This window comes from Dasypus novemcinctus, chromosome 4 (assembly GCF_030445035.2).
Source record: "Dasypus novemcinctus isolate mDasNov1 chromosome 4, mDasNov1.1.hap2, whole genome shotgun sequence".
NCBI classification, from domain to species: Eukaryota; Metazoa; Chordata; class Mammalia; order Cingulata; family Dasypodidae; genus Dasypus; species Dasypus novemcinctus.
Window position 1 is genome coordinate 28,576,375 of NC_080676.1, and position 26,065 is coordinate 28,602,439.

Genomic DNA, 26,065 nt, shown 5'->3' on the forward strand with positions numbered 1-26,065 from the left:
TTGTTGTCTTTGCATAGTTAACAACATTGACAACTGTGTGCTACAACCCTGTAAACTTACATAATAAAAATTATTTAAAATTGAAGGGTAAATGCATTCACTCTGGCCAGACCTCCTTACTTGACCTCTCTTAGGCTGTGGTGGAACTTTGAGCTCACTCTTCCTGCCTCTTCTTTTCTTTTACTCAATCTACCCAAATATACAGTATCCTTCAGTATCCAGATAAAATTAACTTCCTCTTTAAAATATTTCCCAATCACTAACACATGGCAAATTTCCCTTTTCCTGAACTTTTCTTGAACTATATCAAGAACATCGATCCAGGTGGGGTGGTGGCTGGGTTGCATCTCACCTGCCAACCGCACAACTGACAATAACTCAGGATACTGTAGTGAGAAGGATTCTTGAGTTGCATCTTATATCAGTGAGAGAGTGTTGTACTTGATTATTGATGCTTGTTGTGCCTGTGGAAAATGGCAGAAAGGTAGCATGCACCATATGCATTTTCCCCTCTGACTTGGACATTAACTATTTCACGTATTAGCCTTGGCTTCACAAAACAATTTTAAACATCTAAGGCTTAGATACCATATTTTATACTTCTTGTTCTTTTCATTGATGATATTTGTTTATGTTGTTGTTACTGCTTCTTTTACTCCCTTAGAATTTATCATTGAGCTAGGTACAAGGGTGCCCAATAAATATATTTCTGTTGCTCATTCCTTATGTTCTAAGTGTCTTGCCAATATAATACCCTTGTGTTTGGGGAACTTCCTTTAGCAATTCCTTTAGATCAGGTCTGTTATAAAATCTTTGTTTATATGTGACCTAGAACTTGACTTTAAAAATATTGACATCTCTTCCCTCCCCTCTGTAGGTAGACCTTTACTGTGAACTCCAGAACCTGTTTATGTGATTGACTGTGACTTAAATGATCCATGCCATTTTTTTATTAGAGAAGTTATAGATTTATTTAATTAAAAATCATATATAAAATCGAGTTCCCATAGACCACCCTATTATTAACGCCTTACATTAGTATGATACATTTGTTGCAATTCATTAAAGGACATTTTTATAGTTATATTATTAACCACAGTCCATTGTTTACATTAGGAGGTCACTGTTTTTATTGTACTGTCCTGAGTTTTGTTTTATTGTTTTCTTCTAGTAACACTTTTACAACTTAACATTTTGCCCTTAAACCACATTCAAATATGCTTGCAAATTTAAGTGTTCACCTTCCTATTCCTGAGTAAGTTCAGTGTGTATTATAAGTCCTTGGCTGTTAAATATATTTAACATGAGCTGACAGAGTGGATACTCACTAATATTTATCTGCAAAACCAAAGAATCTTTAAAAAGAGAACAAATACACTTAAAATTCAGTGACCATTGTACACTCCTCTATGCAAATGATTTATAAATGCTAGAGCAGAAGTTATTGCAAATAATAATTGATCAGTACAAAATCTATTTATAAATAGAAATTTCTGAAAGCTATCATTCTGAACTATCATAACATAAGAATATATATGTAGAGTCACTAATTTGCAAGATGTTCTTCTCCAATCAAGAGAAAAATGCTGTGAATTCTAATTAAACCTGTTAAGTTAAAACTTAGAATTCCAGAAAGGTCTTTTTGGATTCTAGTGATGTTATTCTGTGTTTTTGCTATTTGTGTTAAGATGTAAAAACAATTAGGTAATTGGGAAATTATTTTTGCTTGCTTTTTCAACACATTTTATCTCTACTCCTTTTCAAAGAAGATCAGCATATAAAAATATGTTTATATCAGAATATATATAGTATTCTTATTGATTGCTAGGCATTGGGTTAGGCTTTTTTTTGTATTTAATGTTTAAAAAGTATACTGATTTTCGTTTATAGGTATTACAGTTGCAATAGATTTCAAGGTACTTTTTGATTTGGAAAGTAGAATGAGTCAACTTGTCCATTTTTAGCCTGTCATTGAACCAGTATGTACTGAGTGACTTCTTTATATATGATTTTTTTTTAAAGACTTTATTTTTTTATTTCTCTTCCCTCCCCACCCCTCCTGCCCAGTTGTCTGCTCTCTGTGTCCATTCGCTGTGTGTTCTTCTGTGTCCGCTTGTATTCTTGTCAGTGGCACTGGGAATCTGTGTCTCTTTTTGTTGCATTATCTTGCTGCGTCGGCTCTCTGTGTATGTGGCGCCACTCCTGGCAGGCTGCGCTTTTATCACGCAGGGCCGCTCTCCTTACAGGGTGCACTCCTTGGGTGTGGGGCTTCCCTATGTGGGGGACACCCCTGAACGGCACTGCACTACTTGTGTGCATCAGCAGTGCCCGTGGGCCAGCTCACCACACAGGTCAGGAGGTCCTGGGTTTGAACCTTGGACCTCCCATGTGGTAGGCAGATGCTCTATCAGTTGAGCCAAATCTGCTTCCCTATGCTGATTATTTTTTAATCCTTCATCTTAATTTAAGATGAGAATAATTGACAAAATATATAACTTCCCAGGGATCATACATACAGTAAATAGTAGAGCTGGAATTTGAACCCAGCTCTCTTATAGATTTATATGTTACTAAACTTTTAATGAATAACATTTTATACTTACCAGGACAGATTTTTATACATATAAAGAGTTATTAGTTATTGTTTGAGGTGGAAGGTATAGATATTTTTTATAATTTCTGTATTTGGGCTTTTAAAAATCTTGACTGCCATCATATAGAAAAATAATTCATGAGAAAGAAAGAATACAAAAGAATGGAATACAAAATTAACTGTGATCTTGTAGCTAAAATATATACTCCAGTGTAGCAATCATTTAAAGAGAATATTATGTTTAGTTCATACAAAAAAACTACTGTAAAATTTTCATTGTTTGAGGGTTACTCTGTTTTTCATAATTCTGAGTGTGAACATTTTAACCAAATAGAAAATATTACTGATTATAAATATATTTAATCTTTCATTTATTAAAGACTTGGTCAGTGAAATGATGCTTTAATGCTACTTCAGTTAGTTACCTCCTTTATGGCTTGTGAGTTTATTCTAACTAAACATTCATTGAGTTTTTGGTTTTGTATTTAATTTGTTAAGTTTCTACTCCTCACCAAAAAAAAGGTCACTTTTCTTTTGCATGTCTTTTCTTTATAAAACTGATTGGAAATTGTCACTTTTATAAGTAAATCCATAACAGATTTTGAATTGCTATAATGGAAAATGATGAGAAAAATGAATACTTTGTTTCCAGGGCAGCTTAAAAAAATACCATGAAATGGTTTGGCTTAAGCAGTGGAAATTTATTCGCTTATGGTTTTGAGGTTGGGAAATGTTCTAATCAAGGCATCATCAAGGCAATGCTTTCTTCCTGAAGACCAGAATTCTGGGGCTTGCTATTGGTGATCCTTGACTCCTCTGTCACATGGCAAGGCACATGGTGGTATCTGCTGGATTTTCTCTACTCCTCCAGATTTCATTGATTTCAGCTTCCTGCTTCCATGGCATTTTCTCTCTCTCTCTGAATTTTATTTTCTTATAAAGGACTGCAAGAATAGTATTAAGATCCATCCCGATTGAAGTGGGCCACACCTTTACTGAAGTAACTTCATTAAAAGATCCTACTTAGAGTGGGTTCACACCCACAAGGATGGAATAAATTTAAGAACATGCTTTTTTGGGTACATACAGCTTTAAATCATCACACTTTACTTTCTGAACTCCAAAAAGACATATTCTTTCTATATGCAAAATGCATTCATTCCATCACATTATCCCAAAAGCTTTAAGTCTTTTCAGAAACGATGCTTATTACAAAGTGTCATCAAAATTGGTTATGGGTGTAGTCTGTCCTTGGACACAAATCCATACTATCTTGGATCTGTAAAAACTAGAGAACAAATTATCTGCTTCTTATATACAATGTAGGGACAGCCTAGGAGAAACATTTCTCTTCTGTAGGGAGAAATTGGAAGGAAAATGGGGTCATGGGTCCCAAAAAAGTCCAAAACACTGCAAGGCAATGCCATTAGATTTCAAGGTCAGAGAGTCATTTGTAATGATGTTTTGTCCTCTGGATCTGATGAAGCAGCAGCTCCACCCCTTGTAAGTGCTTGCCCAGTGGCAATGTTCTCCTCAAACACTGGAGTGAAGTCTCCATCCTTTCCATACTCCATCCTTTGCCAAGTACTCGGCAATCCCCCAGGTATAGACTTCACCCTCTCTGAACACTAGGGGGTGGGGGACTGGAGCACTATTCCTGAACAATGAGGCAGAAGGCCCAGTCTCTCCAATTGCCGGGGCAGACTTAGCCTTTCAAAACACATGGGTGGCTCCACTCTCCTGGCTTGAGACTATGTCTTTGGTACATACCTCAGCTTTTATGGTTCTGCCTTTGTGAGTTTTCCTTCAACTTGTTCCTTCTCTGTCCTTTAGTCTTAGCTGGCAATGGTTCTGGTCATACAAATTATACAAGAGACTTGTCAGTTTTGCATGTAATACACAGGGGTCCATACCATCAAACAGTCAGATTTCCCCACAAATCCTTGGATAACTGCACCTCCAATCCCAACTGACATGGAAATTGCTGATTGCTTCCGTGTTCAGTTAAACCCTTATATGGAATCACTATTCTCTGGGGACTCTCTTTCTGTAAACTTAGAATTTTCCAAACCATCAATTTCTATTGTTTTGTTTTGTTTTGTTTTTGTGTGTGCCCAGGACTTCAGTTCTCAGCTTATTCCTTTTCTCTTGCATTTTACTGTAAGCTGCAATGTACCTGCAATGTACAGGCTGTACTTTCTATACTTAGCTTGGAAATCGCCTCAACTAAATATCCAAGTTCATCACTTTCAAATTCTTCAAGTTCTTTGCCACTTTATAACAAGGATTGCCTTTCTTGCAGTTTCCCATTACACATTCGTCGTTTTTTTCCTAAAGCCTCATTGGAAGTACCTTTAGCATCCATATTTCTACCAACAGTCTTTTCAGAGAAACCTAGGCCTTTTCTATTAGGCATCCCATAATTCTTCTAGCCTCTACTTATTACCCAATTCCAAAGCAGTTTCTACATTTTTGGTATTTGCAATAGCAGAACCCCACTTTCCTGGTAACAAAATCTGATTTAGTTTCCAAACTGCTTATGCAAACACCATGAAATGGTTCAGCTTAAATAATGGGAATTTACTTGCTCACAGTTTTGAGGCCAGGAAGCTGCTCAAATCAAGTCATCACCAGAATGATGCTTTCTTCCCAAAGACTAGGATTTTGGGACTGGCTGTTTAGAATTCTTGACTCTTTTGTCAATGGCAAGGCACATGGCAGTATCTGTTGGGCTCTCCCTTCTCTTCTGGGTTTAATTGATTTCATTTTCTTGCTTTCCCAGCTTTCTCTCTCTCTCTATTCATTTTCATATAAAGGACTTCAAGGATAAGATTAAGACCCATGTTGAAAGAGGTGGGCCACAACTTATCTGTAGTAACCTCATCAGTAGGTCCTACTTACCATGGGTTCACACCCGCAGGAATGGACTGAATTTAAGAACACGCTTTTCTGGGGTACATACAACTCTAAACCATCACATACTTTTACTGGGTGTAGCAAGGAATTAAATTTTTTTTTCTAAGCTAATATTTTGACAAGTATAGATATAAAATATTGAAAGCAAAGAAGAAAGCCATCATAAAAAGAAATAAGGTGTTTTTTTTTTTTAAAAAAAAAAAAGGAATCATAATAATTGAGGCTCCTTGCCCTAATTCCTTTAGTCCATTATAAAGCCTGAATGACCATTTTAGTGTAACGTTGTTCTTATGTTAAAAAATTTTTAAATGTCAGTCCCTTCCAAGTAGGACTAGATACAAAAATTTTAGTTTCTGTTTAAAAATTTTTTAAAAGAATATAACATTTTAATCATGCAGCAGCTTTTAGATTTAGAATGTTTCTTTGGCAAAATCATGAAATTTATTTGTAAAAGAGGTAAAATAGTATCTTAGTTTAATTTGTGTGTGTGTGTGTCTGCCACAGCATGGTTGATACATTGCATCTTCCTGCTCCAAGGAGGCCTAAGACTGAAACCAACAAGTGCATGAGGTTTATTTAGGACAACCTCAGCCCTGTCCCAGTTAGTTTCAAAATGTCCTCCTCATACATGTTGAGTATTTCCTGCTTTAGAGCCTTGTGTTATGCCAACATTACAGTCTGTGCTGCCTCAACTACAAATTGGATGAACAGCCCGTGACACTTTTTCAATATTATTACATTAAACCAAGTGGATTTTGATTGATAACCTAATATTCAACTAATGCAAAACATCAATCATGGCAAGTATATTAATTATTTAATATTGCAGTCTAATTCAGAAATCGATGTGCTGCATGAGGGGAAGGGAAACTCATGGTTCCCAGAAGATTTAAGGCAGGGAATGATTAAAAAAAAGACCTGCTGTACTCCTGTGTGTTAGTTCGATACAAATCTTTATTCATTTGCCAATAATCTCTTCCCATTTTCCACTTCAGGACCATTTTATCAGTTTTGAGACCTATAATTGAATTAAGTCTGCTTTCAGCACAGGGCAAAAGGAGTTGCACAAATATTGATGAAGTCATGACAGGGACAACCCAAGAGACAGACCACTAAAGAGGACAGGTTTTATACCTTTTGTTGCAGGATCCCTCTGTCAATGTCTTGGATCTTGTCCCTCTATTTTTAAAATTCATTAAGTCTTTTAGAATCATTTATAAGCCTTTTGCTTTTAAATATCATCCTTATAACAACGTATTTCTATAGCTCATTAAAATTTAGAAGGTACCTTCATGTATCTCTATCTTGCTTGATTTTTCAGAGTAACCGTATGTGATAGGTAAGGCAATTGTTACATTATAGGTGGACAATCTGAGCTCCAGAGAAGTTGGATTATCACCCAAGTTCACATAACTGTTTTGCAGTAAAGCTTAAATTTTAGTTCAGGCGTTCTAGCTTTTAGAGGGAGGATTATATATCATGCTGTTTTTGTGTAGTATTTATGTATTCATGATGGTTTTAACTGTGTTGTTTTGAGGTATCCAGTCTTCCTTGTCTTTCTGTCCAAAGTAACATTAAAGAAAACTGATTTCGTGGCGATCTTGCTCAAACTTTGGTGTCCCAATCTATGATTCATATAAAGTTTTACTGGTTTGCAAACCTTCCTGATACAAATGACAACTTCTGGATCTATTGTATCTTTTACTAGAATAGAATGTCCTCCTTTGCCTTTTGTTTATTTTGTAGGGAAAGAGAGGCTTAAATATATTTTGTCATATTGACAGTGTCACCCCAGCTTTCTTCTTTTGGTTCATATATGTCTGATTATATCTTTTTCCATCCCTTTATTTGAAATCTTTCTGAATCCTTTTGTTTTATGTATCACTTGTAAAAAGCACATTGTTGGATTTTTTTTTATTCCCCCCCTTCCCTTGTGGCTTGCTTGCTGTCTGCTCTCTGTGTCCATTTGATGTGCGTTCTTCTATGTGTCAGTATTTATTTTTATTTATCCCCCCCTTCTTTGTGGCTTGCTTGTTGTCTGCTCTCAGTGTCCATTCACTGTGTGCTTTTCTGTGTTTTTACTTGTCTCGCTTTTTGTTGTGTCATCTTGCTGAGTCAGCTCTCTATATCGCTTGCGGGCCGGTGGCTCTCCGTGGCATGTGGTCGAGCCTGCCTTCACAAAGAGGCTCTGGGATGTGAACCCAACTGATTGATGGGAGCCCAACTGATTGAGCCACAGCTGCTTCCCCATTGTTGGATTTTGTTACATACCCAAACTGAAAATCTTTTGATTCGTGCCTTTATCACATTTACATTAATGTAATTTCCATTGTAGAAGGACTTTTAAGTGTCATAGCCACTGACCCCCACCCCCGCCTTTCTTCTTGCTCTTTTGGCTGGATAGAATCCTCTGCTGGTTTGATAGTACAAATTTTAAAATATACATTTGTGACAGAAAATACTTATATATTCCCTCTCCCCTCCATCCCTGATCAATGTCTAAAGCTCATAAATATATATTTCTTAGTCCCTGAACAAACAGAACCAGTTCATAGTATGCTATCACTGCTCTGAGATCTCCCTCCCCTAGATTTTGCCTGCTTTACTTCTTCCTGTCTTCCTCAAATAGCCCTGACAACGTTAGTATTCTCTGGCCTTTTAGTTTCAGATGGTTGTGGATGAACTTTCTTTAGTTTTCTTTTTAGCCACTGATTACTTAATTTTAAATATTTCTAAAGCAACCCTTACTTGCCTTACCTTGTTGCTTCTTCCTGAATTTCTGTTTTCACTGCATTACATTCCTCAAGATTTCTTTAAATAGTGTCTTTATGTGGTGAATTTTTTGAGACCTTGTATGCTGTGAATTTTAAAATTTTCCTTCTATTTAAATAATCATTAACTGTATTTATAAGTTCTAGGTTCATAATTTCTTTAACACTTTTTGTGGAAGTTATTACTCTATTGTCTTCTTATAGCCAGTATTACTATTGAGAAGTCTGGTGTCATTATATTTTTCTTTTGTGTAAGTGTCTGATTTTTATTTCTGGAAGCTTTTACACTTTTCTCTTGATCTGTGATAGTCTTAAGTGTCCTTATACTATGTTTTTATGGGGATTTTTCCTTAACCTGTTCGCTATTCAATCTGAGATTTTACTCTTTTTTTTTTTTTATTTCTCTCCCCATCCCCTTCCCCCAAGTTGTCTGCTCTCTGTGTCCATTCACTGTGTGTTCTTCTGTGACCGCTTCTATCCTATCAGCAACACCCAGAATCTGTGTCTCTTTTTGTTGTGTCATCTTGCTGCGTCAGCTCTCCATGTGTGCGGTGCCATTCCTGGGCAGACTGCACTTTTCACGCTGGGCGGCTCTCCTTACGGGGCACACTCCTTGCATGTGGGCTCCTCTACGTGAGGGACACCCCTGCGTGGCAGGGCACTCCTTGAGCACATCAGCACTGCACAGGGGCCAGCTCCACACGGGTCAAGGAGGCCCGGGGTTTGAACCAGGGACCTCCCATGTGGTAGGCAGATGCCCTATCCATTGGGCCGAGTCCGCTTCCTGCGATTTTACTCTTTTCATATCTGGGAAATTTTTGTCATTTTATCTTCAAGTCTTCCTTCTCTTCTACTTTGTCTTTTTTCTCCTTTTAAGATTTCCATTATATTAGATGCTAACACTTCTATTCCTGGTCTTAATTTTTCTTGTTTGTTCTACCTTTTCATCCCTCCCCTTTGCCTTCTTGGAGACCTCTTCTACCCAGTGTTCTAGCTCACTAATTCATTTTCTGTCTATATCCATTGTGTTTTTCAACCCATACTCTGTGTTCTTTATTTCAACCTATAGTATTTTTAATATTTTCATATCTCATATTGATTCTTTTTCATAAATATGTGTTCATTTTCATGTTTCTAAAAATCTTCCTCTACCTTTGAAGATGTTACTATGTTTAAATTACATTCATGTACAATATATTCTATTTCCTCTGGATGAGATTGTTTTATTTATTGTTCTTCTATTCCTGTGCCTTCGTACATCAGAGATTTAAAAATTTTCCTTGTGGTTCATCTTTTATTTCCTTACATTATTCAGCTGCCTTACATTATTCAGTCTGAGAGGAAGGGTAAAAGCTTAGCTTTTGTTTCCTTAGTCTGACCTCAACCACTTTTCCCTTTGTGCCCTCCTACTCCTTCAAAAACAAGACCAAAAAAAGAAAAAAAAAAAGGTAAATCAATTACCTGCACATACACACACTACTCCTAATACAGCTATCCCAGGCAACCACTCCTTGCAATTGCCTTGTTCATTGTGTTGTATGGAAATAGGGTGGAACTGAGTAAGACCGCTCAGAGACCTGAGCTGGTTGGTACAGATTGTCCACCCAAATTTTAATTCATGACCATCAGAAGCCATACACTAGTTAGCTGAATACATATGCTTTTGGGGGCATGATGTTGGGTGCTGGGATACAAAAATGAAAAAGAGGCAATCCATCCATGCTTTCAAGTAGTTTTCATTTTAGTGGTGTCAATGAGAAAGTAAGTAGGTATTCATGATAAAATACAATGCATTCTGTGATAGAAGCATGCCCAGAGTGGTATGGGAACACATGGGAAGAATTCTTACTTCATTTGTGGGAAGAAAGAGGTAGTTCATAGAAAATTGCTCTAATGAACGTAAGGGTTAGGTTGAGTCCTGAAGGATAGGTTTTTGTTCAGTAAGTGAAGTGTTTTAGAAGAGGCTGGGAGAAAGGGGCATTTTGGTAGAGAGAGCAAGTTGTTCAAAGGTGAACAAAACCAGAGTAGTAGTTTAGCATGGCTGTTGCTGTCACTTTCCATGGGATAATAGTTTGGGGAAGATAGAAGAGAGAATGGGTAGACTGGTATATGGTAGTTTATTATAAATTTTAAGAAGGAATTGATATGAACAAGTTTACATTTTAGGAAAATCTTGCTGTGTTTTGTAGGATGGATTGACATACGAAGCAAAGCATTAGACATTGAGACCTATTAAGAGGCTGTTCCAGTAATCTGGTGAGAAAAAACGATGGCTTGAAAAAAGGTAGTAGCTGTGAAGATAGAAGGAAATGGCTAGATTAAAGTGATCATTGAGGATGTTAGATAGCCAAGACCCTATTGTTTACATTTGATTACATTTGGTAGTGAGGGATATGGAGTGTGTCAAGGATGATGTCTAGTTTTCTCTGAGGCATACTATTCAAAACTTATTTTCTTTCTTTTTTTTTTTTTTAAAGATTTATTTATTTATTTTTTCTCTCCCCTTCCCCACCCCCCGCCCCGTTGTCTGTTCTCTGTGTCTGTTTGCTGCATCTTCTTTGTCTGCTTCTGTTGTTGTCAGCAGCACGGGAATCTGTGTTTCTTTTCATTGTGTCATCTTGTTGTGTCAGTTCTTCATGTGTGTGGCGCCATTCCCGGGCAGGCTGCACTTTTCTTTCGCGCTGGGCAGCTCTCCTTACGGGGCGCACTCCTTGCGCGTGGGGTCCCCTAAGCGGGGGACACCCCTGCGTGGCAGGGCACTCCTTGCACGCATCAGCACTGCGCATGGGCCAGCTGCACACGGGTCAAGGAGGCCTGGGCAAAACTTATTTTCTAAACATCATGTAATTTAAGGAATCGCCTAGAATCAGGAAAACAATCACCTCCATTTTTTTTTTTAAAGAAGAGTTTCTTATTCCTCCTTCCAAAATCAAGATAGCTCATGTAGCAGTTTGATATAGTTTATGAATTCCAAAAATAGCTATTGGATTATGTTTGTAAACTGGTCTGTACCTTTCATGATTAAATTATGATTAGGGCTTTGATTGGGCCATGTCAGTAGGGTGTTGAGTCCCTGCCCCTTGGTGGGTGGGGACTCAAGAGATAAAAGACATGGCAAAGGACAAAGTTAGAGTTTTTGATGTGGGAGTCTTGAGCTGGAGCCCCGGGAAGTAAGCACACAGAGGAGCTTGGTTGTGAGGAAAGAGAAGCAAGCCCCGGGAAGAGAAGAACCCAAGAAGCCTGAACCCTGGTAGGTGTCGGCAGCAATCTTGCTCCAATAGGTGGCAAAAGACTTTGGTGAGGGAATTAACTTGAGCTTTATGATCTGGTAACTATAAGCTTCTACCCCAAATAAATACCTTTTTTGGTATTTTGCCTCAGCACCTCTTTGACTGACTAACACAGCTCAGAAAACAGCGAGGTGTTCCCTAAGTTTGTGGCAAACTCAGTTTCTAGTAAAAACTATCCTGAAATGACATGAAGGTATTTATATTCTTTGTTTATCCTCCTTTGTGTGGCCATTCCTATATTTCTTTCAGAATTATTAATGCACCTGATGGTGAAGGGCTGCTTCTGACCCGACTGGCAGTATTATGTAACATATAGTATGGGTACCTAATTACCATTCTAAAATCTGAAATATTTTGATGAAACATGTCTAGCCCTACTGGTTTCAGATAATGGATTATGGACTTTTACTTTGAATCTGAGCATTTTTGTTCATTTATGTTACGATATTGTTTTTATTTCCCACACACCCCTCTTCCTGTTGTCTCTCTCTCTGTCCATTGGCTGTGTGTTCTTCTGTGTCTGCTTGTATTCCCATTAGGCGGCTCCAGGAACCGATCCTGGGACCCTCTGGAGTGGGAAGGAGGTGCTTATTCTCTTGCACCACCTCAGCTCCCTGGTCTGCTGTGTCTTTTACTGGCTGTCTTCTGTGTCTCTTTTTGTTGCGTCATCTTGCTGCACCAACCTTCTGTGCAGGCCAGCACTCCTGTGCAGGTCAGCACTCCTGCATAGGCCAGTTCTCCGCGCTGGCCAGCTTGCCTTCTCCAGGAGGCCCCACGTATTGAACCTGGACCTCCTGTATGGTAGATGGGAGCCCAATCACTTGAGCCACATCTACTTCCCACAGTATTGTTTTAATAAGAGCCATTATGGGGCGGCGGACTTGGCCCAGTTAAGGCGTCCGTCTACCATATGGAAGGTACGCAGTTCAAGCCCCGGGCCTCCTTGACCTGTGTGGAGCTGGCCCATGTGCAGTGCTGATGTGCGCAAGGAGTGCCCTGCCACACAGGGGTGTCCCCGCCTAGGGGAGCCCACACGCAAGGAGTGCACCCCATAAGGAGAGCCACGCAGCGCGAAAGAAAGTGTAGCCTGCCCAGGAATGGTGCTGCACATACAGCAAGATGATGCAACAAAATGAGTCACAGATTCCCGTGCTGCTGACAACAACAGAAGCGGACAAAGACGATGCAGCAAATAGACACAGAGAACAGACAACCGGGGTGGGGGGCGGGGAAGGGGAGAGAAATAAGTAAATAAATAAATCTTAAAAAAGAAAAAAAGTTCCCTGGCACGGTATACTTTAAAAAAAAAAAAAAGAACCATTATGTAGCTCTGGGTGGAAAATGAAGTCAATGTGTATTATGTAGCACAAACTCTAAGATAGACTGTCAGTAAAGATACAAAACAGTGTGTAAAGTATACTTGTGTTTGGATTAAAAAAAAAATGAACAAAGCAGAAGGTGGGAAAGACACACGTATACATGCATAAACTATCTTTAGAAGGATAAACAAAATGGTAGTATCAGTGATAGAGAACCAGGAGTCAGTGATAAGAAAAATCTACCTTTTAAATGTTTTTTATTATGTTTTTATTTTATTTTATGTTTTGTAAATAAATGAGTTTTTTTATTAGAGAATTTGTGGATTTACAGAACAATCATGCATAAAATACAGGATTTCCATATACTACCCTATTATTAATACCTTGCATTTGTCTGGTATATTTGATACAGTTGATGAAAGCACATTTCTATAATTATACTATTAATTATAGTCCATGGTTTAACTCAAGGTTCACTGTGGTATACAGTTCTATGGATTTTTAAAAATTTTTAACCTTGTAGTATATATACAACCTAAAATATCCCCTTTAAACCACATTCAACTATGTAATTCAGTGCTTTTAATTATGTTCACAATGTTGTACTACCATCACCAAAAGCTTTCCAGCAGTGGGGTCTGGCCCATGGAATAACTTGCCGGTGTCAGAAAGGAAGACTTACTTTTATTGCATGTATATATTTGTATTGTTCAGATGTTTCAATCTATGCATTATTTTTGTTTAAATTTGAAATTATACAAATAACTATATGCATGCATTCTTGTGAGAACTTAAGACCCACTTCACTTCCAGCTTCAATAAATGCATTCATTTTTGTAATAATAAAAAAAAATTGAAAATAATTTATGTAGATATTAGCTTTCTTTCACACTTTGTAATTTATTCCTGACATTTGTCATTAGGACCCCATCCAGCGAATGAGTTTCAGAAAACCCTAAATTTCTAACTATTGAATATACAATATTGCTAAGATTGTCAGAAGCAGAAGGTAGAGAATAGAATGGCTAATCAGAAGAAGTGGGGATTTAGTCCCAGTGTGCTTGACTAGGTAGTAAGAGCAAAGTTTGGAAGGCATGAGTAAAGTGTTGAAGTAGCAGAGTAAAGGGAACATTTAGAATGATAGAATAGCAAGGAAAAGGAAGCAAAGAAAAAAAATTTGTACGCAGAGGAAAAATAGGAGACTGAAAGAATCAGGAAATAAAGTTGGGATCTTTTAGAGAAAGATTGGTAGGAAGAAGATTAAACTTCATGAATACAATAATGTTGGTTGTTGGAAGGTTTCTGCAATGTGGTAGAATAATGATTTCCTGTTAAAAAAAGATAAAACTTGGTATTTATGATTGAACTAAAATACTCTTTAGTCAAACAGTGAAAAATGTTAGTCTCTTTGTCACTAATAAATTCGTATAGACTGAAATTAGAGAACAAATTCAACTCTTTCCCCCATTTCACTAAATGTGCGGTCACCCCTCGGGCTGAAGTGTGGTTTGCTGGCCTGGCGGGGGAGCGGCCGCGGTAGGCCTAATTCCGCTGCCCCCATAATAGGGTGGTTGGTCGGGCCCACCGCCACCCCTGAAGGAAGCTCGGCATGGGCGCAGAGTGCCCTCGGGTCTCCCCTTCTCGGCAGCCATGCTTCCGCGGCCGCCCCTCCTCCCGGATGGCGCCACACAATGCCTTGTGGGGCGGCACCTTTCTTCTTCTTTCTCCCTGCGCAGGCGCAGGGCGGAAAATTCCAGTCTGCCCTTTTCCCCTCCCCTGACAGCAGCAACAGCCAGGCGTGGGCGGAAAAATCCAGTCTGCCCTTTTCCCTTCCCCCGACAGCAGCAACAGCCAGGCGTGGGCGGGAAACTCAAGTCTGCCCTCCACCCCAGCAACGGCAGCCACCAATCCCTAAACCCTGCCCCTTCCCCCAGCAACAGCGACAGCCAATCCCTAACCACCACCCCTCCCCCGTCCGGTACCGCCCACTGACCTTTCTCCGGCAACCAATCAGAACAGGGCGTGGCTTCGACCAATCAGCCTTCCCCAGCCCCTATAAAACTGTTGCCTCTCCCTCAGTAAAGTGGACTTGCGTGTTTACCTTGTCTCCGCGGTAGTTCTTCTGCCGTGCGCCCTCCAGTCCTGAGAGCCCCCAACAAGGGCCTGGCCTCCCTTGTCCCCAGTTCGTCGCCTGCTTCTCCGGGCGACCCCTTCGTCGCCGGCTTCTCCGGGCGACCCCATCAGCCGAACCGCGCAACCCCTTGTGAGACCGATCCCTCGTCTGCTGCCGGACCGACCCCTCGTCCCAAGTGGGACCAACCCCTCGTCCCAAGCGGGACCGACCCCTCGTCCGCAGCCAGACCCCACCTCTACCGACCGAGCAAGCCGCCACAGACTGAAATTAGAGAACAAATTCAACTCTTTCCCCCATTTCACTAAATGTACATTGAAATTAGATTTGCTACTTGAACAAATACTTGTATTTTTATTTCCATCAGCAGTCTTGTTCACAGTGAAAAACAATAAGTTAGATACTTAAAATATATTTTGATATTTGATGTTTGTTTTCTTGGTCATATATATTTTTTTAATATTTGTAGTATGCATTGTTAACAAAATTAATGTCACAAAAATTTTTGTCAAGATTTAGATATCTAGCTATTTACTCACAAACATTCTTTGTATATAGCCTTTATAGAAAATTGCAGTCATTAATGGATGCTAGAAGGAGGGATATTTGATAAAGCAAATATAGTAAAATGTTAGTTGTAGAATCTAGGTGGTAGATAGATAAGTGCTCACCATATTTTTTTCGACCTTTTTGCATGTTTGAACACTAATATAATAAAACGTTGGGAAAAAAATTCTCTAATAAAAAAGGTAAATTGAAATAAAGATAGTGTGAACAGTAAAATAATGTATCTGACTCCCTTTTTTCTCCTTTGACTTTGAAAAATCTGAAACATACATTCTGTTAATGGAATACCAATTTCAGTGTTAATATTGTTATATATAAATTGTTTTCTTTTGATGGAAATTGTTTTTTCATTAAAAACAGTATCATTATGAATGTTAGTAAGGTTACATGAAATAATTATAAGGGTTTATAAAACATTTTTGAGATAAATATAAATTATAGCAAACAAGGATTTGGCATCTATTTAGAATTTTTATTCTTCTATTTTAGGGAATCTGGAAGCATCAAAGCTGGATTAGAACATCTGGTAAGTTCTAATTTTCTCTTGAACATTTGCATCATCTTTGATATCTGCATTCTAAATGAATGCTTTTGAATGAGCTTTGACTACCTTTTATTGAGAAAGTAAACCATTTCCCAAAGGGTCAGCTTACTGTTATTATGTGAAGGCACTTACATTTTCATTTATCTTATCATTTCAAGGGAATTTTAAATTTTTTAAAATTACTTTTTTTTTTTTTGATGTAGAGATGAAATAAAATGGATGACAGTCCTTGGATTGACGATTGCTTTAATTATAAACAAAATTGTTTGGTGTAGAATATTTGGCATATCTTGATCTGACAAAAACAAGCTTGTGTTTTAAGAAAAACACAATCAAATATTGCATGCATAAATATGATACGTTTAGCAATTTAACGGCTTTGAAAGAACTGCACAGCTTTGTTTTTCCTGATGTCTTCACTTTATGAATAATGCATTGATTTAAACTCCATTCAGTTTTAGAATATAAAATAGAGATACAAAATTTTTAGTTGAAGTAAACATTTTTAAAACACAAGTAAAATTCAAACTGATTTAACATTAAATTTTGTCCACTGATTAAAAAATTGGAAGGACTAGAGTATTGTAACAGGTCTGAAATTCACTGCACTCACCATGCTGACTGTTCATTACAACATTAAGTAGTTCATTTAAACAGAGCATTATAAAGTCATGCTCTGGTTTCTGGTCAAATCCAAATGTTGAATAATTAATGGTAGAGATTCTTTTGTAAATATAATCTAAGTACTTTTTTAATGCAAGGCTTCCTTCATATATCATACTGTAGCTTTGTTAACTATTTATGTGCTTTTTTCTGCTTCCACAAAAGCAAACCATAGCAAGAAGCATCTTCGTTTAGACTTATAATAGTTTTGAAATAGAAGGGATTTAAGACTTTTCTTTTAATAAGAAAAAAAAACTTAGGTTTATTTATCTCAAATAAACCTTACAGATCAATTATTAAAAATCAGGATATAATAACCTAATTAGAAAGTTAAACTATATATTTGTCAGGATTAAAAGTAAGGAAATACCATTTTTATCCTTATCATTTAAAAGAATCTCCTGAATCCTTAACAGTATATCATTTCCCAGTAGTTTACACATATATATTTAGGGCATATGGCCATCAGAATAAAAATGCTAACCTGAGACTACACAGTCCACTACTAATCGGGAGTGTATACTAAGGAAGAACAGCTAGCATAGAGCCAAAACAAGCTGACATTTATATTTCTCCTCTACAGTCTTATTACAAATACTTTATATTTCTTTGCTCGTGTTCCTCAGTAAATAATAATGAATTTGATTTTTTTGCTGTAAATTTCATATTTCTTACACTTGCTAGTAAGATCTCATTTTCAGTGACTACTTCACACATTTACACTTACCATCTTATGTAGTAGAGCAAAGGGAATATTTGGAAAACTAGTTTAGCAAGGAAAAAGAAGCAGAGAAACATTTATTTTATGCAAAGGAAAAATAGGAAACTAAAAGAAAGAGAACAGAAATGAAAAGTTGGGATCCTTTAGAGAAAACAAAATGAACATGCCTGGTGCCACTAAAGGAGTTCCTCAGAACAGGTGTTGCTCCAGACTTCCTACTATAACAAGAGTAGCTCCACCTTTAGTTATTTTGTAGAACTTTCATCTGAAGAAAGAGTTCTCCTGTTAAAAATATTTTAACTTTTAAAACCTTTGATGAAGCTTAGCCACTTATTAGAGTAAAGAATAATTAATTGTGTGTTAATTATTCATTCATTCATTAGAGAAGTTGTGGGTTTACAGAAAAAGCATATATAAAATATAGGATTCCCATATACCACCCTATTATTAACACCTTGCATTGGTGTGGTACATTTGTTACAGTTCATGGAAGAACACTTTCATAATTGTACTATTAACTATAGCCCATCATTCACACTAGGGATCACTGTATTGTATATCATATATATAGATATGTTATTATATATATATATATAATTTTATTCTAGTAACATACATACAACCTAAAAAATTCCCCTTTTATTCACAAATAATACTTCAATGCTGTTAATTACTTTCACTGTATTGTGCTATCCTCACCAGTATCTGTTATCAAAATTGTTTGATCAACCCAAATAAAAACTCTGTAAATTTTAATCATTAGCTTCTGTTTCCCTACTCCCACCCCATCCCCTATTCTAGATTCTGTGAATTTGTGTATTCAGATTATTTCATATCAGTGACTTCATACGATATTTGTCCTTTTGTGTCTGGTTTATTTCTTCAACATAATGTCTTCAGCGTTCATCAATATTGTTGCATATATTACAACTTCATTCCTTTTTACAGCAGAATATTAATCCATTGTATGTCTATACTACATTTTATTTATTTACTAATTGGTTGATGGACACATGCGTTGCTTCTATTTTTGGCAATTGTGAATAATGCCTCTATGAATTTTGGTGTGGAAATGTCTGATTCCTGCTTTCCGTTCTTTTGGTTATATAACTAGAAGTGGGATCACCAGCTCATATGATAATTCTGTACTTACCTTTCTGAGGAACTGCCCCAGGCAGCTGATGGACTGCTCCCTTACAGTGGTCTGTAGGAACACTCAGTGAACTGCCTTCCATATGCAGGTCAAGTTTTGGAATGGCGAGTCCCTTAGGCCACCACCACCAGGCAGATTGGGGCAGATATACTTCCTGTCAGTATGTGCACGAGTATTGCTTTTGCTTCCTCTGGAACTGGAAACAGGATCTACACTTAAAGCATTGTCTGATCAATACCGAGCCGGCAAAGGGCTGGTGGAAGGGCCAACCATGGTACCACAAGATCCTACTGCTTCCTTTTTTTTTAGAAGGTAACGGATTTTTTAGAAGGTACCAGGGCGCTCAGCCACGGAGCTACCCCACTCCGTGAGCTCCTACTGCCTTTAAGCAGCCTTTTCTTGATTCAGTGCTCACCCTGTTGCTGCCACCCTTTAATTGTTTCCTGAAGCTTTTAAAAAGAGGTTTCTTCCAGTTTTTGCTATTAATATCTGTTCAAAGCATCTGTGAGGGGATGGAGCCCTGAAATGTCAATGTGTCATCTTGACTGGAGTGGCTGCTCTTCAGATTTCCCCCCAATACTATTTTGTTTTCAGAAACTTTTCTACCTACTATAAAGTCCATGTATGTTTAAACTTCTAGATATAGCCTTGAAGGTCATTACCCCATTATCTAATGGTGATCCTTGCCTGATGGTTGCAAAATGGAGATTTTTCTAGCTCTGTTTCTCTTATGATATTTAGCAGTCAGCATTCTACTAGAAGAAGGAGCCAGCGTTCTTTTTAATTTTATTTATTTATTATGAGCAAGAACTCATGGATTCCTATTTTAATAAATGGGTTATTAGCACTTACTCTTCTTATTTATTTTGATGCTCAAACTGTCCACATTTGTCCAGTGAACATTCTTTCAAGATGACTTCTTGGTCCTTTTGACATGCTCCCATTTTTTTTAAGCACTTCCTTACTTGCTGGCACAACAAGTTGATAAAGGTTCATCTGTATCCTTCCTGTACCACCCCTGGTAGCAGATGTTTCTTCACATTACCCTGTTTCTTTTTTTGAGGGTAATTGTTTTTAGAAATTAAGACGTGGGCAAGTAATCTCTGGTACCAGCCTTGTTCTCTTACCCTTATAGATAATTTGGTCTTTTTGCCTTAAGGCATTGAGGATTTTTTCATTTTCATTAAAGTCTAGTTTTAGTAGAGTAATTCTCAGCGTGGATTTTGTTTGGTTAATTTTTTTAGGTACAAAGTGACTCTTCATACATAGATTTAAATTTTCTCATTTTCAGAAATAATTTTCTTAGATTATAGTATTAAATATTTGTTCTGCTTCACTGTTTTCTATTCTTCAGGACTCCAATTATATATATATCTATAGATATGAATAGATAACTACTATATATATATATACTTTCTTTATCTTCTAATTCATTCCCTTTCTCTTTGATCATTTTTACGACTTTATCTCATTTTTATTCTCTCAGTTTTTTTCCTATTTTTATTCATTGTCTTTTTTTTTTTTTTTTAAAGATTTATTTATTTATTTAATTTCCCCCCTTCCCCTGGTTGTCTGTTCTTGGTGTCTATTTGCTGCGTCTTGTTTCTTTGTCCGCTTCTGTTGTCGTCAGCGGCACAGGAAGTGTGGGTGGCGCCATTCCTGGGCAGGCTGCTCTTTCTTTTCACGCTGGGTGGCTTTCCTCATGGGCGCACTCCTTGCGCGTGGGGCTCCCCCACGCGGGGGACACCCTTGCGTGGCAGGGCACTCCTTGCGCGCATCAACACTGCGCATGGCCAGCTCCACACGGGTCAAGGAGGCCCGGGGTTTGAACCGCGGACCTCCCATATGGTAGACGGACGCCCTAACCACTGGACCAAAGTCCGTTTCCCCATTGTCTTTTTTAAATCACATTTTCATTCAAATCTATTCTTCATATGCACATTGTAATTTATTCTTCATTTTGAACTTTTTTCCCTTCAGTTTCTGGTTTTCAGTTTTTATATTCATTATTCTGGGTTTTCCTTTTATTTGTCCAAACTATTGTTGTGCTTTGTAGTTGTTTTTTGAGGGGGAGAATTTTCATCTACTGAAGTGTTTGGATTTTAATTTTCTATTTTCTTCTTATAGTAGCTTTGCATGGAAATTTTTAAAGTTCTTATTTTTTTAATCCTAGGTACTTTGTGGACAGAGTTCCTAGTTCAAGCACATGCTATTCTGTAGTATAGTTAAGTGTCGTATTTTTAATGGATAAATGCGTGTGGTGGTGGTGGTGCTGTTAAAGACGGTTTTAACATGTTTTGTTTCTCTTTACCTGTTTCAATTTCTTCTTACTTGCTTCTTTTTCTTCATTGTCATGTTTTCTGTTTATCTGATTTTCTTCCAGAAGTAATGCTTCCCGAGGCTGGTCCCCACTCATTTTCAGCTACCCCTTCCTTCTCGCTGTCTTTGTGTTAACACCAAATCTTACACATATATGTTCAGTATTTTCGTAGTTTAGTGTTGTATTTTTCTCTTTCTGGGGATAATTTTTGTCTGTGTTTATATATGAACATCTCTCCCACCCATGTTTTTCAAAGTCTTTTCAGCTTCTCCTCCCCTGCTCTCTGCATCCACACGTTACACTATCGGAGGACCTCTTTTCCAGTTTGGTGTTTATTTCTTTACCTATAAATTGATGTTTATGGTGTTCTCTGTCTTCTAGTAATGCTGCAGGTGTAGGTCAAGTGTTGTGTTGTTTGTGTTCCTTTTGATATTAAAGTATTTGGAAGGATGTATGGGGAGATTTGGATTCAGGCAACTGCCACTGTTCTCTATCCTGGAAAGGTCTTCCCTGAAGATGCTGGAATGCTCTGCTTGACCTCTGTCCCCAGTCTGTCATAAGGTGTTTATGAAGAATAAATGTGAATGAAAATTTATTTAAAAATGAATAACAATAGGAATTTCTCATTTTTAGTGGAGTTCACATATATAATGTCTTATTTTGTCTAAATGTTGCTTTGCAACATACAAAATTGCTATCTCATAGATGAAGTCATGTGTTCAGATTATATGGCTGGAATTCTAAATATGAAGTAGAGACAAAAAAAATACAGGCCCTCCCACCTCCTCTCAAGATAGGTATTTTTTTTTAGGACTTTTCTTTTTACTGCATTAAAACTTATCAAAGGTGATATAGTCATATTAGTAATAAAAAAAGAACTTCTCTAAAATGTAGAAATAGACAAATATAGGGCTGTAGGGTACTGCATGTAGTCATTATCTAATCTCTTTTTGTAATATCGTTTCTTGAGGAATTCTTCATAAATAATGTGAAAACAGTGAAATTAAGGAAAAGAGGTGGAGTCAGAGAATACCAGTAGATAGGTTTCAATCGAAAATTTTTATAAAGATAATTGTAATTCACATGTACTTGTAACAAATAATACAGAGAGATATCATGTACCCTTTACCCAGTTTTCTCCAAGGTAACATTTAGCAAAACTATAGTATACTATCATAACCAGGATATTGACATTGATACAATCCATCCATCTTAATTCATATTTCCCCAGCTTTACTTGTACTCATTTGTATGTGTCTGTGTTTCTACTTAGTTCAATTCAAATTTATCACCCCTTTACATTTGTGTATTCATCGCCACAGTCAAGATAATCAACAGTTTCATCACTGCAAGGATCCTTCATGTATCCTCCCTCTCATAATCATTCCCAACGCCCTTTCAACATCCCCTGCCATCCCCTGACCTCTAACCCTTGATGACCACTAATATGCCTTCCATTTCTAAAATGTTATATAAATGGAATCTTACCTATGTAGCCTTTAGAAACTGGTTTTTGTTTATTCAACATAGTGCCTTTGATATTTATCCAAGTTCCTGCATATATCAAAACTTTATTCCTTTCTGTTGCTGAGTATTCCATGGTATATATGTACCACAGTTTGCTTAACTAGAGAACAGCAATGCCTAGCTTTTAAAAGTCAGTATTGTCAGCTTTTGGAGGGTAGAAACCTTGACTGAATACGTCTTTGTCCTTCACATTTGTGACATTAGGAAGTCTAACCACAAAACATCTCAAAGAGTTCAGTGCCCAGATTATATTTAGTTTTGGAGAAAATGAGTGGAAGAAGTGCTTATCTTGAGATGAATTAGATTTTATAGTGAACGTAAGGGAATATTTTCTTTTATTTGATGAAAAATCATATACCAATTAAGGGCATTCTGATATGACCCCAGTCCTGTGTCTGTCAACAGAATGGTTGAAAGAGTTAAGGTGGGTGGTTATTAGGTGGTGATATTGTTACTGACTTTTTTATTAGTGATGCTCTAAAGATGCAGAAAATTAACACCGAGGCTCTCTTTGTTATGTCCAAAAGGAGCTGTCTCCATGTTTGCCTGCCATTTTATGTTTTAAAATGGAATGACTAGTAGCCCTTACTGAACTATCAGATTAGGATTTATTTATGTTTTAGAGAGTTTTTAATACAGTTAGGTATTGTGATGCATTTCATACATTGGTATTCCTATAAATTGAGAAGCCCTATTTATTCAAAGCATAACTTGACCTCCAAAAGATGAGGTCATTTTGTATCATCAGGTAGGATTGATAACATTAACATTTTTATTTTTGCAATTATGGAAAAGTACAATAGATAGAATCTTGGTGCTGATTATAATATAGTTATTGTATAGTAAGCAAACTATAAAAACAACGCTATCCTTTCCTGTTGTGAGAGGGACTGAAATCAAAAAATATTAGGTTGAACTATGTGATACTGCCATTTTTTAAGGTCACAATAGTTTTGTGGGTTGTTTTGAGATTGAAAGAACAACTGCTGTGCTCTCTCCCTTGCGGCAGGGAATGAAGTGAGTGATTTTGATGATTCTGATATTTCTAAAGCTTTCCTTGTTCTCTTCTCTTAAAATTCATATGAATGGAGGTGGGTTGGGGTGATCTAGGTCAGGGCTTCACTACCTTTAATATTTCTGTATGACTCATCTGGAAATCTTGTTGTTTGGGGTAGGACTTGAGATTCTGCATTTCAGTATGTGCCCAAGTGATGCTAATAGTGCTGGCCCAGGGATCACCAGGAAGGAAAAATGCATCAAAAGGCACTGAGTTCAGAAGCAGATATAGCTCAAGTGGTTGAGTGCCTGCTTCCCATAGATGAGGTCCCAGGTTTGATTCCAAGTACCTCCTAAAAACAAAGCAAAACAAACAAACAAACAAAAACCAACTGTCATTGGGGAGTAGATGCAGTGCAGTGATTGAGTGCCTGCTTCCGATGTGTAAGGTACTAGGTTCAATCTCTGTTACCTCTTTAAAAAAAAAAAAGGCATTGAGTTAAAAGAGATATGCCAGATGAACAAGGCCTTCTGAGTCGAATAAAAAATCTGGAAGGGAAACAAGATGTTTCCCTCATGTTCTCATTGAGTATGATTTTGCAATATGAATGGCTGGGCATTCATAAACCCAGAGAGGAGGAGCACTTCACGGGTTTATATAGGGTTAAAAAAATCATCCTTTTATTCTGCAAAATTTACAGACAATTTTTTTCCCCTTTACTTTGGCTTTAAATGATAAGTGGTAGTTTTTCAGGGCTGCATTTAGACTTTAGGACTAATACCTTATTTAGCCTTAGACAGAAAATTAAATAAGTGATAATAAATCTTTTACTTAAAACAGTTTCAAGTGTTTACAACTTTAAATGGGATTTGCTTTCTATTAATAGTTGAATAACAAAAGAACTCTGGAGCCATACCTGTGGGTTTTTCTCCCCACAGAGGTCTCATTTATGTTTCTTATATTGTATAACATTTGAGAGTGATGACCTACTTGTCCTTGTGGTCAAGCAACATAGTCTGACCATTTAAAGTGTTGAAAAGCAACTGTTATTAATAGCTTGTTCAGCCCATCGGTGGTTTGTAAGAATATAGTTGCTGCTTGCCAGAAATGTAGGCAGGCTCGATGCTGTTGCATACTCATCAATATCAGGTACTTGTAAATAAGCCTTTTCCTCTGTTTAAGGCTATTTTGCATAGAACTTGCACACCAAACTGCTGTATTTCAGTGCACAGAATAATAGTTTTATTTAGTACAAGCATACACTCAGTAAATGTATTACTCATACTTTTGAGGATTCGGGTACAGCCCTCATTTCTGGATAACATGAACTGGAAAATGCAAACAGGGTATGAACCCCAATCTAAACTCATTTGTCTTTTGTCTGTTGCATTAAAAAAAATACCTGTTGTATTTTTGTATTTCCCCATTGTATTCTTACAAAATGTTGACTTTTGTCCAAATGAGTTTAAGAATATAGATATAGTTATCTCAGGATTCACTGATGTTATCCATATACTCTGTAACTTTATTAAATACTGATGAAAAATTTGCTTATATCAGTCTAATAGACCCTCTTCTCCCAGCATTTTAATTCATTTTTCTTACCTAAGCCAATATATATATGAGGTTTGGGGTAAGTATGCATATAGAAACAGCCTCTTCAAACTGTAATCATGAGATAAAATAGCATTAAGTTTTTCTCTTTTCTGAAATACCAGTTCCATAAATCTTTTTTTAACAAACAAGTGTGCCCTGTGAATGTGTGTAAATTAAATGGCATTTTTTTTACCCACTTTTCCTTTTGCCAGTTGGACACATGTTTTATTGGTTTTTCAAGTGGGGCGAAGGAAACATCCCTTTAAAACACAGGCATACTGAGTGTTTGTCTTGTATCCTGTCAGAAGAAACAAATAGAAAAAAAGGGGGTGGGGTGTTTAAATGTGGTTTAAATGTTAATGTCTTGATTTCTTAGGTAGTTTCAGGTCTTACATCTGGAGGCTGGCTGGCATTCGAGTCAGCCATTGTCTGTGATCCATTTCTGGGAAACATTTTGATCAGTTACAAGTTTATTAAAAATTGCATTGGCAACAAATGATTAATAAATATCACCTAGTCACTCAAATGACATGAACTTGAGCCCCTTCTCTGCCATCCCCTTACGCCCCCTACTTCCCCCACCCCACCTCCCAAAGAAAGTTCTGTCCATTGCATTAAGAATCATTTGTCTCCTGAGAAAATGATGGCCAGCTAGCTTAAAAACAAAAACAGAAAGAAAACCAAAAATCACAAACAAACAAGATGCCGTGCAATTTTCATGATGTTCCTAATAGTCTCAGATTTATTTTTTGATTTATTAATAGATAAAATTTATTTTCTGACTTTTATGTACCTGTGCTTATTAAAACTGTTTAAAATAAAATGGAAAATATTCTAAGTTTATTAAAGTAACCCCCACTTCCCACTATTTAAGTGTCTGAAAGACAGACTATATCAAAACTACCAAAGCAACTTAATACTGTATTCTTATATTTTTGTGTGCTATAATCAGGACAC

General features: G+C 37.2%; 1 protein-coding gene and 1 non-coding gene across 4 annotated transcripts in view; both read left to right on the forward strand.

Moving 5' to 3' along the window:
* The window catches only part of RSRC1 (arginine and serine rich coiled-coil 1), a 461,399-nt gene that overhangs the window by 210,185 nt on the left and 225,149 nt on the right, over positions 1-26,065 (forward strand). For all 3 annotated transcript variants that reach the window (XM_012523649.4, XM_058295198.2, XM_058295200.1), the window contains exon 5: positions 16,077-16,113. In XM_012523649.4, coding sequence (XP_012379103.1) covers positions 16,077-16,113 — 37 coding nt within the window. The remainder of the gene's footprint in view (positions 1-16,076; positions 16,114-26,065) is intronic.
* On the forward strand, positions 25,299-25,424 carry LOC111763190 (small nucleolar RNA SNORA27). The gene has a single exon (XR_002796107.1). It is a non-coding gene; the product is annotated as a small nucleolar RNA SNORA27 (small nucleolar RNA).